This window comes from Triticum urartu, chromosome 3A, assembly GCF_056163025.1.
Source record: "Triticum urartu cultivar PI428250 chromosome 3A, HENAU_Tu73, whole genome shotgun sequence".
Taxonomy (NCBI): Eukaryota; Viridiplantae; Streptophyta; class Magnoliopsida; order Poales; family Poaceae; genus Triticum; species Triticum urartu.
Genome location: NC_141875.1, coordinates 429,493,353 through 429,506,756, shown reverse-complemented (window position 1 = coordinate 429,506,756; position 13,404 = coordinate 429,493,353). Strand labels below are relative to the sequence as shown.

General features: G+C 45.5%; 2 protein-coding genes across 2 annotated transcripts in view; both read right to left on the bottom strand.

Annotated features, from left to right (window-relative positions):
• The window catches only part of LOC147979956 (uncharacterized), a 41,550-nt gene extending 30,036 nt beyond the window's left edge, over window positions 1-11,514 (bottom strand). The window contains exon 1 of the mRNA XM_087515413.1: window positions 11,506-11,514. Within this exon, the coding sequence (XP_087371539.1) occupies window positions 11,506-11,514 (9 nt within the window). The remainder of the gene's footprint in view (window positions 1-11,505) is intronic.
• Window positions 11,391-12,468, bottom strand: LOC147979955 (uncharacterized). Its single transcript, XM_087547272.1, has one exon. The coding sequence runs from the start codon at window positions 12,362-12,364 to the stop codon at window positions 11,630-11,632; it is 735 nt and encodes a 244-aa protein (XP_087403398.1). The 5' UTR covers window positions 12,365-12,468; the 3' UTR covers window positions 11,391-11,629.
• Window positions 12,469-13,404: the final 936 nt, after the last annotated feature.

The following is a 13,404-nucleotide window of genomic DNA, read 5'->3' as shown; positions in this document are numbered from 1 at the left end:
GTGAAACTATTTCACATTGTTTTAACTGAAGGCCAAACTCGTAGCTCAAATATTTTACTTCTGCGATCATATCATAGAAACTTTTATTTTGTTACGACGATTCTCCACTTCACTCTGAAATTCTTTGAAATTTTCAAATGTTTCAGACTTGTGTTTCATCAAGTAGATATACTCATATCTGCTCAAATCATCTGTGAAGATCAGAAAATAATGATACCTGCCGCGAGCTTCAATATTCATCGGACCACATACATCAGTATGCATGATTTCCAATAAATCTGTTGCTTGCTGCATTGTTCTGGAGAATGGAGTCTTAGTCATCTTGCCCATGATGCATGGTTCGCAAGCATCAACTGATTCATAATCAAGTGATTCCAAAAGTCCATCGGCATGGAGTTTCTTCATGCGCTTTATACCAATATGACCTAAACGGCAGTGCCACAAATAAGTTGCACTATCATTATTAACTTTGCATCTTTTGGTTTCAATATTACGAATATGTGTATCACTACGATCGAGATCCAACGAACCATTTTCATTGGGTGTGTAACCATATAAGGTTTTATTCATGTAAACAGAACAACGATTTATTCTCTTACTTAAATAAATAACCGTACTGCAATAAACATGATCAAATCATATTCATGCTCAACACAAACACCAAATAACACTTATTTAGGTTCAACACTAATCCCGAAAGTATAGGGAGTGTGCGATGATGATCATATCAATCTTGGAACTATTTCCAACACACATCGTCAATTCACCCTTAACTAGTTTATGTTCATTCTGCAACTCCCGTTTCGAGTTACTACTCTTAGCAACTAAACCAGTATCAAATACCGAGGGGTTGTTACAAACACTAGTAAAATACACATCAATAATCTGTATATCAAATATACCTTTGTTCACTTTGCCATCCTTCTTATCCGCCAAATACTTGGGGCAGTTCCGCTTCCAGTGACTAGTCCCTTTGTAGTAGAACCACTTAGTCTCAGGCTTAGGACCAGACTTGGGCTTCTTCACTTGAGCAGCAACTTGCTTGTCGTTCTTCTTGAAGTTCCCCTTCTTCCCTTTGCCCTTTTCTTGAAACTAGTGGTCTTGTCTAGCATCAACACTTGATATTTTTCTTGATTTCTACCATCGTTGATTTCAACATTACGAAGAGCTTGGGAATCGTTTCCGTTATCCCTTGCATATCATAGTTCATCACGAAGTTCTACTAACTTGGTGATGGTGACTAGAGAATTCTGTCAATCACTATCTTATCTGGAAGATTAACTCCCACTTGATTCAAGCGATTGTAGTACCCAGACAATCTGAGCACATGCTCACTGCTTGAGCTATTCTCCTCCATCTTTTAGCTATAGAACTTGTTGGAGACTTCATATCTCTCAACTAGGGTATTTGCTTGAAATATTAACTTCAACTCCTGGAACATCTCATATGGTCCATGACGTTCAAAACTTCTTTGAAGTCCCGATTCTAAGCCGTTTAAGCATGGTGCACTAAACTATCAAGTAGTCATCATATTGAGCTAGCCAAACGTTCATAACGTCTGCATCTGCTTCTGCAATAGGCATGTCACCTAGCGGTGCATGAAGGACATAATTCTTCTGTGCAGCAATGAGGATAATCCTCAGATCACGGATCCAATCCGCATCATTGCTACTAACATCTTTCAACTTAATTTTCTCTAGGAATATATCAAAAATAAAATAGGGGAGCTAAACGCGAGATATTGATCTACAACATAGATATGCTAATACTACCAGGACTAAGTTCATGATAAATTAAAGTTCAATTAATCATATTACTTAAGAACTCCCACTTAGACAGACATCCCTCTAATCTTCTAAGTGATCACGTGATCCATATCAACTAAACCATGTCCTATCATCACGTGAGATGGAGTAGTTTCAATGGTGAACATCACTATGTTGATCATACCTACTATATGATTCACGCTCGACCTTTCGGTCTCCGTGTTCCGAGGCCATATCTGTTATATGCTAGGCTCGTCAAGTTTAACCTGAGTATTCCGCATGTGCAACTATTTTACACCCGTTGTATTTGAACGTGGAGCTTATCACACCCGATCATCACGTGGTGTCTCAGCACGAAGAACATTCACGACGGTGCATAATCAGGGAGAACACTTGTACCTTGATAATTAGTGAGAGATCATCTTATAAAGCTACCGTCGAACTAAGCAAAATAAGATGTATAAAAGATAAACATCACATGCAATCAAAATATGTGACATGATATGGCCATCATCATCTTGTGCCTTTGATCTCCATCTCCAAAGCGTCGTCATGATCTCCATCGACACCGGCATGACACCATGATCTCCATCATCTTGATCTATATCAATGTGTCAGTCACATGGTTGTCTCGCCAACAATTGCTCTTGCAACTATTGCTATCGCATAGCGATAAAGTAAAGCAATTATTTGGCGCTTGCATCTTATGCAATAGAGAGATAACCATAAGGCTTTTGCCAGTTGCCGATAACTTCAACAAAACATGATCATCTCATACAACAACTTATATCTCATCACGTCTTGACCATATCACATCACAACATGCCCTGCAAAAACAAGTTAGATGTCCTCTACTTTGTTGTTGCAAGTTTTACGTGGCTGCTATGGGCTGAGCAAGAACCGCTCTTACCTACGCATCAAAACCACAACGATAGGTTGTCAAGTTGGTGTTGTTTTAACCTTCGCAAGGACCGGGCGTAGCCACACTCGGTTCAACTAAAGTTGGAGAAACTGACACCCGCCAGCCACCTGTGTGCAAAGCACGTCGGTAGAACCAGTCTCGCGTAAGCGTACGCGTAATGTCGGTTCGGGCCGCTTCATCCAACAATACCGCCGAACCAAAGTGTGACATGCTGGTAAGCAGTATGACTTATATCGCCCACAACTCACTTGTGTTCTACTCGTGCATATTACATCAACGCATAAAACTGGCTCGGATGCCACTGTTGGGGAACGTAGTAATTTCAAAAAAATTCCTACGCACACGCAAGATCATGGTGATGCATAGCAACGAGAGGGGAGAGTGTTTTCCACGTACCCTCGTAGACCGAAAGCGGAAGCGTTAGCACAATGCGGTTGATGTATTCGTACGTCTTCATGATCCGACCGATCAAATACCGAACGCACGGCACCTCCGAGTTCAGCACACGTTCAGCCCGATGACGTCCCTCTAACTCCGATCCAGCCGAGTGTTGAGGGAGAGTTTCGTCAGCAAGACGGCGTGGTGACGATGTTGATGTTCTACCGGCGCAGGGCTTCGCCTAAGCACCGCTACAGTATTTCGAGGTGGACTATGGTGGAGGGGGGCACCGCACACGGCTAAGAGACGATCAACTTGATCAACTTGTGTGTCTAGAGGTGCCCCCTGCCCCTGTATATAAATGAGCAAGGGGGGAGGCGGCCGGCCTAGGAGGAGGGCGCGCCAAGGGGGGAGTCCTACTCCCACCGGGAGTAGGACTCCTCCTTTCCTTGTTGGAGTAGGAGTGAAGGAAAGAGGAGGAGAGGGAGAAGGAAAAGGGGGCTGCACCCCTTGTCCAATTCGGACCAGAGGGGGGGGCACAGGTCTCCTTCCTTTTGGCCTATCTCCTCTATTCCCGTATGGCCCAATAAGGCGAATTCCCATAACTCTCCGGTACTCCGAAAAATACCCGAATCACTCGGAACCTTTCCGAAGTCCGAATATAGTCGTCCAATATATCGATCTTTACGTCTCGACCATTTCGAGACTCCTCGTCATGTCCCCGATCTCATCCGGGACTCCGAAATCCTTCGGTACATCAAAACATATAAACTCATAATATAACTGTCATCATAGCGTTAAGCGTGCGGACCCTACGGGTTCGAGAACTATGTAGACATGACCGAGACACGTCTCCGGTCAATAACCAATAGCGGAACCTGGATGCTCATATTGGCTCCTACATATTCTACGAAGATCTTTATCGGTCAGACCGCATAACAACATACGTTGTTCCCTTTGTCATCAGTATGTTACTTGTCCGAGATTCGATCGTCGGCATCTCAATACCTAGTTCAATCTCGTTACCGGCAAGTCTCTTTAGTCGTTCCGTAATACATCATCTCGCAACTAACTCATTAGTTGCAATGCTTGCAAGGCTCAGGTGATGTGCATTACCGAGAGGGCCCAGAGCTACCTCTCCGACAATCGGAGTGACAAATCCTAATCTCGAAATACGCCAACCCAACAAGTACCTTCGGAGACACCTGTAGAGCACCTTTATAATCACCCAGTTATGTTGTGACGTTTGGTAGCACACAAAGTGTTCCTCCAGTAAACGGGAGTTGCATAATCTCATAGTCATAGGAACATGTATAAGTCATGAAGAAAGCAATAGCAACAAACTAAACGATCAAGTGCTAAGCTAACAGAATGGGTCAAGTCAATCACATCATTCTCCTAATGATGTGATCCCGTTAATCAAATGACAACTCATGTCTATGGTTAGGAAACATAACCATCTTTGATCAACGAGCTAGTCAAGTAGAGGCATACTAGTGACACTTTGTTTGTCTATGTATTCACACATGTATTATGTTTCCGGTTAATACAATTCTAGCATGAATAATAAACATTTATCATGATATAAGGAAATAAATAATAACTTTATTATTTCCTCTAGGGCATATTTGCTTCAGATATTGTTGTAAAGAGTTACACAAAATATTTGTTGTAAAGGTTACACAAGACAACTTCATGACTGATATGAATTAACTATCGGGCTATAACAATTTTCAGAAACGAACATAAATTACGGATCTATAAATGGTATAGATTGAGGCTTGAGAAGTATTGATAGAATATAATCTGGATCAATAAAATTTTATTGATAGATTGTGGTGTAGTCCCAAATGAATATTGACTATATAGAGATATAGCAAATGGACTATATGGAGATATAGTGTCACTATAAAATGGACTATGTAGAGATATAGTGTTACCATTAAAGTGACATAAAGTATTACATAGAGAATCGGATATTACCGACACAAATAATATTGGGATTTGAGAAATATCAGACCCAGTGACGAAGGCTCTACCACTAGCAAAGCATGACCAACACAAGATAGCCATGTGTGTTAGAAAAAACATGCAACTAGATTATTGACTCTAGTGGAAGTGGGAGACTATTGGAAATATGCCCTAGATGCAATAATATTTGTATTATTATACTTTCATATTCATAATTATGGAGTTTATATTTCATGTTATAACTTCTATGATCCTGGAATATGTGATTTAGTGAAAAACTCATATGCACGTGTGGAATGATAAGAGTTAAATAAAAGGTTCCTAGTCTTGCCTCTAGGACTAGCTCAAGTGTCATTGGTGATCATTTTTTCCGGTTAGGATATCATTAGGTGTAACGATAGTCCTAAAACAACATTGAGATTATGACGTTGGAAGAAAAATCATATTGAATCGACCCAATCTTGTATGTTATGAATTGAGTTAATATCGTTTGCCATCAATTGTACTAACACAAAGTGTTAACATGTGAATTTTCTCCTTAGAACATGAGAGTATCATAGTAACTTCTCACCGTACGGTGGACTTTGGGGTTGCTCAAACTTCACCTGTGACACGGTGACCATAACAACAACTTACAAGTTCATCGGAAAGTTTGACAAGGGACTAGATAGCTCGAGAGTGGGGTTTGGTCCTTCGAAGATGGAGAGATATTCTTAGGGCCCTCTCGGAGTGACGGCGTCAATCATCATCTGGCCAAAGACAGGTGACTTTGTCACAGGGATGCCGGAACACAATAACGAGAAAGAAGAACAAAACCGGTAACAAGGATTTCAGTATAGTGAGCATGGTGATGACTCAGGAGGAAACCGACACATCCTGGGTTTTGTAAAGTATCGTGAAGCAAAGGGAACATCACATAATTACCAAATGTTCACTCGAGTATCATTCCTATGCTCATAGGGATCGATATGGACGTCCACGGTTCCACTGTCGGTCATTAAACGAACAATTTCGTTCATGTCTATGAGTTACCAAACCTACGGGGTCACAAGCTTAAGGAAAATCGCGATCTTCTAAGTTTTAGTAGGATGGTATTGATGAGAATATATTTGTGGAGTTGTTTTATTAATATTCGGAATAGTTCCAAGAGGATCCGGAAGCGTTTCGGGGTCACTGGAAGGGTTTCAGAGAGTATTGGGTAATACCGGTAAATATTTCCACAGATGTGAAATTATATATAAAATGGTTTGCAAGTATTTAGAAAATTTTTTATATTTAATTTAATATCACGGGACTAAAAAGGCCAAGAGGTAGAAGGCAACTTGGGCGACAAAGGCCCAAGTGGGGGAGGCGCTTCCTTCCCTAAGGAAGGAGGCCGAATTGGAGGAGGGGAGGAATCTTCCCCTCCTTAGGCTGGCGCACCAATGGGAGATCTTTCCCCCTTGGTGGCAGCCCCTCCTCTCCCCTCTATCCTATATATACATGAGGATTTGTGCTCTTTTAATATACATTTTTTGAAGGTTTCTCTGGTTCTTCTAGTTTTAGTTGGTCCTAGTTGACTAATTAAAGCTAGGTTAATCCTCTAGTCCTCATAGCTAGAATCCTTGTGTGGTTCTAATCCCTCTAATAAAAGTTCTGTTAAGTTTGTGTGGTAATTAAGGCGCTCATTTTAATAGAGAACTGGAACACAACATTAACACACAGTGTATACATGAACTCCTCAAGTTAAAGTCATCCCCGTCGATATCCCAATTCATGGTCACCTTGGGGGTTTAAGGTTCGGAAATGACTCGTGCATACAACTTGCACGTAAGATCAACATCTCAAATATAATCATGAAAGCATAAATGTTCGTATCTGAAATGATGGCACTCGGGCCATAGTGACAAGCATTAAGCATAGTATTGTCATAGCAACATCAATCTCATAACATAGTGGATACTAGGGATCAAGTCCTAACAAATTGACTCGATTACATAAGAAAGCTCATCCATCTCCATCTACCTCTAGTATGCCTACAAGAGAATTACTCACACATGATTGTGAGCATCATGAAAATGTTGACGAAGAAGGGTTGGTGATGACAATGGCGATGAATCTCTCTCATCGGAGCCTCGAACAGACTCCAGATTAAGGCTACCGATGAAGAACAGGAGGTGGCGGCGGCTCCGTATCGAAAAACGCGATGAAATTTTCTCTTTGTTTTTTTTCTCGGGAAGACAAAATTTATAGCACTGGAATTAGGTCAAACGGGGTCCAGGGGGGCACATGGACAGGTGGCATGGCCTGGAGGGGTGGTCGCGCACCAGCCCGTGTGGCCAGCCCCTGGCTCCTTTTTAGTGGATTCTGGCTCCAGTATTTTTTATATTTTCCAACACAATTCTCCATAATTTTTCATCCAATTTTGAGAACTTTTTATTTCTGCACAAAAATAACACCAAAGTAGTTCCACTGAAAATAGTGTTAGCCCAGATTAGTTTTACTCAAATCATGGAAATTAGGGGATAAAACAAGAGCAAAAGTGTTTGGAAAAATAGATACAATGGAGACGTATCAAACACCTCGAAGATGGAAAAGTTGTCCAGCGACACTATAGTCATCGGCACTAACTGAGGTCGGATCTCGATCATTTTGCATAGAGCACACTACTGCCATCGTACCTAAAACCTGCCAACCGAGCCCGTCCAATTGCGGGAGAGATGCACACCGAGTAGTGCATCAGTGTCACCTTGACAAATTTCGCTAAAATTAAAACTTTTGGTACATATTTTCGGAGTTCTCCATTGGCCACAATCGAACTAGGAAACTAAGGAAAGAAGACTTCCAATTTCTCGAAGATAAGGTGGCCAACAAATTGGTTCCTTGGGATGGCCAGAATATTGCATCCATTGGTAGCACAACCCTCATCGAATCGATGCTCTCCTCCCAAGCAATCTACTTCAACACCACGCTCATTGTCCCTCCCATCACTCTCTGTAACGTCAAGAAGCTTGAGAAGGCCTTCCTTTGTGCGGGCATAGACCACCGGTGCAATGTGCAAAGTTACTTGGGAGGCTGTCTGCCGGTTGCTTGCTCTTGCTGGCCTAGGAGTGTTCAATACAGAATTTTTTGCAAGGGCTCTCCGACTATGTAGGCTTTGCCATGAGCGGAAAGAGTCCGCGAAGATGTGGGTCGGAATGGGAAACCCGTGCAATGAGGCGGAATACGACTTCTTCTATGCTTATACTACCATCATGGTTGGGAACGGTGCATGCACTCCATTTTGGGGTTCCCCTTGGATCCAAAACATGAAGCCCAAAGACATTGCACAACTTATTTTCGAGGCATCTACAAGAAAAGAGATGGAAGGTCTGGGAGGCCCTGAGAGATGATGCTTGGATCTACAAGAACAAGATTACGTCAAGTTTCTCTATTGATCACTTCCGCCAATTCGTTGAGCCTTGGGCCATGTTACACAACTTAGCCCTCCAAGAGGAGGCGGATGATGACATTCTCTAGAAGCACACCAATAGCGACACTACTCGGCGGAGTCTGCATATAATGCTCAGTTCCTTGGCACCGTTTGGTCCTCTTTGGATCATGCCATTTGGAAAATTTGGGCTCGACTTAAAGTCAAGTTTTTTGCTTTGTTGGCCTCCCAAATAGAATCTAGACTGTGAATAGATTGGCCAAGCGGGAATGGGCAAACTGTGGCCTTTACCCACTCTGTAAGCAAGTGCAAGAATCTTCAAACCACCTCTTCTTCAAGTGCCGGTTCTCACTCGGACTTTGGGCTATTACCCAGGAGTGGTTACAATTGGAATGCATTGACACCTCCACATGGCATTTGATGCAATTCACCAAGGAGTGTAGGTTAGGTTATCCAATGATAACCTTCCCAGCCGCAAAGTGATGGCCTCGTTGACCGCGCTCACCTCATGGATATTTTGAAATGAGCGGAATATGCGGATCTTTCGACACGAGTGTTCCTCCTATGATCCTCCCCCAACACATTAAGGAGGGGCGCCTTGGGTTACCGCGGGCGGCAAGCAATTGGGTGCTATTATGCGTGAGAGAAATGACATTTTCCGTAATCAAGGATATGTTGCAACTTGTAACACAAACATTGAAACTCTTTCCAAAAATAGCATACATTGAAACTCTACTCTCTTCTCAATTAATAGATGAGGGCAAACCTGTTGGCAGGGTTTCAAAAAAATTAAAAAAATTGAACTAAACTACTACTCACCAATAACCAACCTCACCTACCTACAGGAAAGCTACCTAATATGTACGCACCGTAAGGGATTACTAGTAGCAGGCACTTGTGCATATTTGTGTTTCTGTAAAGTCTTCGAGCACGAGCATGTTTTGCAGAATAAAGTAATCAAGGGGACCAAAATGGTAGTGACAATGGAGGGTTAGATGACGCTGCATCTGTAACGCATATCCGTTGACACCGCCTACCGCTGCTTATGTATAGGTGGGAGCAACGCATTTTACAGCGAAATGGCACTCGCTAGTAATTGCAATGCCTACCCGTGTGCGCGTGACGTTGCGACGACGCTTGATGACTATATAATCCAAACCGGTAGTTGGCATGGCGCCAACGTGCAACTGTTGGGTGCTTGGGTGTTAGGCAACCCTGCATTAAGACGCTGGAATCACACGAGAGATCCGGCATGCCCGTACCGTCCCATGCCATCATCGCTTTCCGACGGCGCCGTCTGGTTCGCTGTTGCAATCACGCCGGTGTTGGATTACATCGTCATCAAGACGGGTCTGGAACCCATGTAATGTTACTACGACGAACGACGCGGCTTGGTACGTGCGACCTGAAAGCGTGCAGGTGCAGGTTGCCTCCCCGTTGGGGAAAGCCTCTGACTTCGGATTCCCCCTTTCATCTCCTGGTGAGAATGAGAGGTTTTACCAATCGGCTGAACTGCCGTGGCAGCGGTGGAAGCTCCCTGACCGAGCGTTCACTCGGATATCGTGCAATAGAGAGGTCCAAGGCAAGACCAAGCATGAAGCAGCCAAGCAAGATCGGACAGGTCAGTAAACAGTACTAGTACTACGTCGCAGCCCAGGGTGCGAATGACAGAAAAGATACCTGAACGCGGCAGTCGCTTTTCCCGGGCGATTTTTTATTTTTGAAAGTGCTTTTCCGGGGCGTTGAGTAGTCACCTGCGACTGCAACACGCCGACACGACACGACTTCTCGCACCCGCCCGCGGCAAATATGATCGGAGTGGACGTACCGAACTTGTAGTATTGACTATGCTTGCGGACCACGGATTGTGTTACAGCCTCCGTTTTTTAGACACTAGGCGTGGATTTTGTTTCTGGCGGATCAAATATCCATTGCTCTGTGAGCGTAGCTCAGATGGTTTGGTTTCTTGTGATGGAACAGCCATCAGAATTTTAAACTCCTACACTTGTATTGGATTTTGCATTTTTCTAAAATTAACTAATGTCGGACTTTCTGATGATATTTGTTCTGTCGGAGGAGACGTTCTCGTCGACAGCAAGGCGTCCGTGGTGACTTTATTGATCTTAAGATGTTGTGCCGGCTCAGTATCTCGAAGATGCTCACATAGATATGGTTTATGTGTGTTCATAAGGGCGAATATATATGCATGTATGTGAGCATCCATATATGTACTGTGTTAAAGAAAAGACAAGTTTGCAAATCGTGTTGTGTACTTTTGCGTCTTTGCCTGTAGTTATCGTCGCATATTTTGGGATAAAGAATATACATTTTTGCTAATCGTCAGGTCCCTCACCGCATACAATAATGACGTTGCAAGTGAGCGAGTTGCGGCATTTTAGATTGTACTAGCGAGGAAGAAGCTTAACAGGGAGGGGAGAGTACAAGGGGGCGCTGGAGCTATTCATCGGGCAGGGCTTAGAGGAATGGCCGGAAGCAACTGCTCCATAGTGGTGGGAAAGGTCAAGGGAAGGGCTAGGCGACGATATCTGACGGCTGCGCGCGGCAGAGGCAAACACTTAGGGTTGGGTAGGTCAGCGGTTGCATGAGGAAGGAGATGTGGGTGGTAGAAGATGAACAATGCACAATCTATTTTCGGCCGTATGATGGAGATCTAACGGTCCAAAGCGAAAGTGACTGGTGCAAACAAAAATTTCAGATGCCTAAAAAAATCACTGTCGTCGCGCAGAAATACTTGGACATGAGATTGCTACAAGCAAAAAAATCAATCTATTCTTCTAGTTGAATATACATGCATGTACAGGTAACACATGACCACTACAAACTTTTCTGAGCATCACGTATTTTAGTCTGCTACAGTCCTACTACGTTCACATGTCGATCACAACTTCACATTGACTTGGAGAGCCCGGTATCCCCGACTGGATTTTTGTTTTTGAAAATAGAATGAATCCAGAATTTAAGGCTCACATTTCCCTTGCTCTGACTTGACGCCTCGTCTTTTTGGACTAGCTCAATCCCGTGCAACAATCCAGTATTACCATCGCCATTTACGAACACAAAGTTGCTCCCGGGTCAAAAGTTCGAAACTTCAACCCAAATGTGAAATCTCACATTTTGAAACTGGTTCTTCACGGCGGGACGGGGGACGCGCCTCCTTGGAAGTCAGAAGTATTGGCTCCGGCTGAGCCCCTTGGGCGCGGAGAAGAGGCCGACGAGATCCTGCCGGTACGGCAAGAACGTCCGCCGCGCCGCGCCGGGGGAGGCCTTGGCGCCGTAGAACTGTCGGTGGCTGGCGGCCACCGTGTCGAGCTCGGTGGCGGCTTTGCTGTCCCGGCCTCGTGGCTTCGCCTTGGGCTGCTCCCTGGCAGGTGAGGGCGGCGCGGAAAGGAAGCGGAACTTGTCCCTGCCGTCGCTGTGGCTGCGGCCGACGACGAGCTCGCTCACGCGGCGCCACCGCGACAAGGACCCCGTGGATCCGCTCTTCCGCGGCGACCGCGCCGGCGAGGACGCGGCCGAGGCGCCGGGCGTCCAGACGCAGTAGCTGTCCGGGGACGCGCCGTCGAGGTCCCCGGCGTCCGTGGCGGCGGAGGAGGAGGACGAGGACGTGGACCCGACAGACGAGTTCCGCGCCTCCTCGAGGAACAGCCGGCCCAGCGGCCTCCGGCCGGGCGCCGACTGCACGTGCGCGTCGTCGAAGACCCGGCCGAACACCGGGTAGAACGGCCTGATGCGGCCGTCGGCGAAGAGCTCGTCGGCCGCGGCGCCGCCCGTGGCAGGCTCCCGGCTCCCGAAGGAGAACTCGAACTCGTCGTCGGACTCGTCGGCGGGAATCGGGGGGGCATCCGCCCTGGCCACCGTGGGCTCCTGGCGTCGGTCGTCACTGCGCCGCTCCCCCATGTCTTCTTCTTGGCTGAAACGTCGTTTGTTTGGCTTGCTTGCTTGCTTTCTTTGCGGATTTGGGTGCGAGGCTTTGGTCTAGTTCGTTGGGATAACGCACCGGCGTTTATATAGGGAAGGCAGATCGGGGCGGGGCGACCTTCGAGAAGGTCTACCCTTTGTATAGTTTTGGGCGGGGATGGGCGTGATGGCGCGCGATGCACGTCACTCGTGAGGCACGCGGTGCCGCCAATCTCTCTGTTTACTCTGCTTCCGTTCGGTTCCGTGTGACCCTTTTTCCTCTCTCTGTTTTACACTTGTTTCCTTAGGATTCTCTAGAAGAACATTGGCGGGTGCCTACGTAACACCTGCGCTGCCTGCTTGCTTGTGGTACAAACAAGCTGGAATTAATTAGGTCGGTTCTGGGGCGGGCCGAACACACTGACATCAGTTTCGTGGCCAGGAGGTAATCCAAAACCAGCTCAGGGACTCTCAAGGAAACTGTAGCTTGGGGACACGTGTGTTTTGGGAGGCAATCTTGCTACCAATATTAGGCCTCTTTCAGTGGGAAAGTGCTTAAATATGGTGATAAGGATATCTCCAACGGCAACCTGTAAATTTTCTCTTTCATCTGTTCACGGACAAAGTGACCAGTCCGTGGACACGGATGCGAAAGACAGTCATCCAATCATAGCCGCATACATTTTCACAATAACTTGAACCAACCGAATGAAATCCGATCAAACCGGACGAATTTTGATATAAACATGACGGATTTCATTAAAAATATGATAGTTTGTACATAAAAACGGACGACATTCGTCCGGTGAACTAAAACCCTAAAACTAAAATACTAAACTATCCTATACTTCAGGGTGACCTCGTAGGCCATGTCGGGCGGGCTCGCGGCTCCTACTCCGTCATCGTTGCCCGACCCGGCGTTGAAGTCAGAGTTGTCGGGTTTGGGGCGGCAGAAGGTGACGGCGCCGCGGCAGGGCTTCCCAACGGCCGCTTGACGCTCGCGGATGATCCTCTCCGCCTCCTCCTGTGCCGTGCGCAGT

Excerpts from the sequence above, each read along its gene's own strand:
- LOC147979955 (XM_087547272.1), bottom strand. The coding sequence starts at position 12,364 with ATGGGGGAGCGGCGCAGTGACGACCGACGCCAGGAGCCCACGGTGGCC.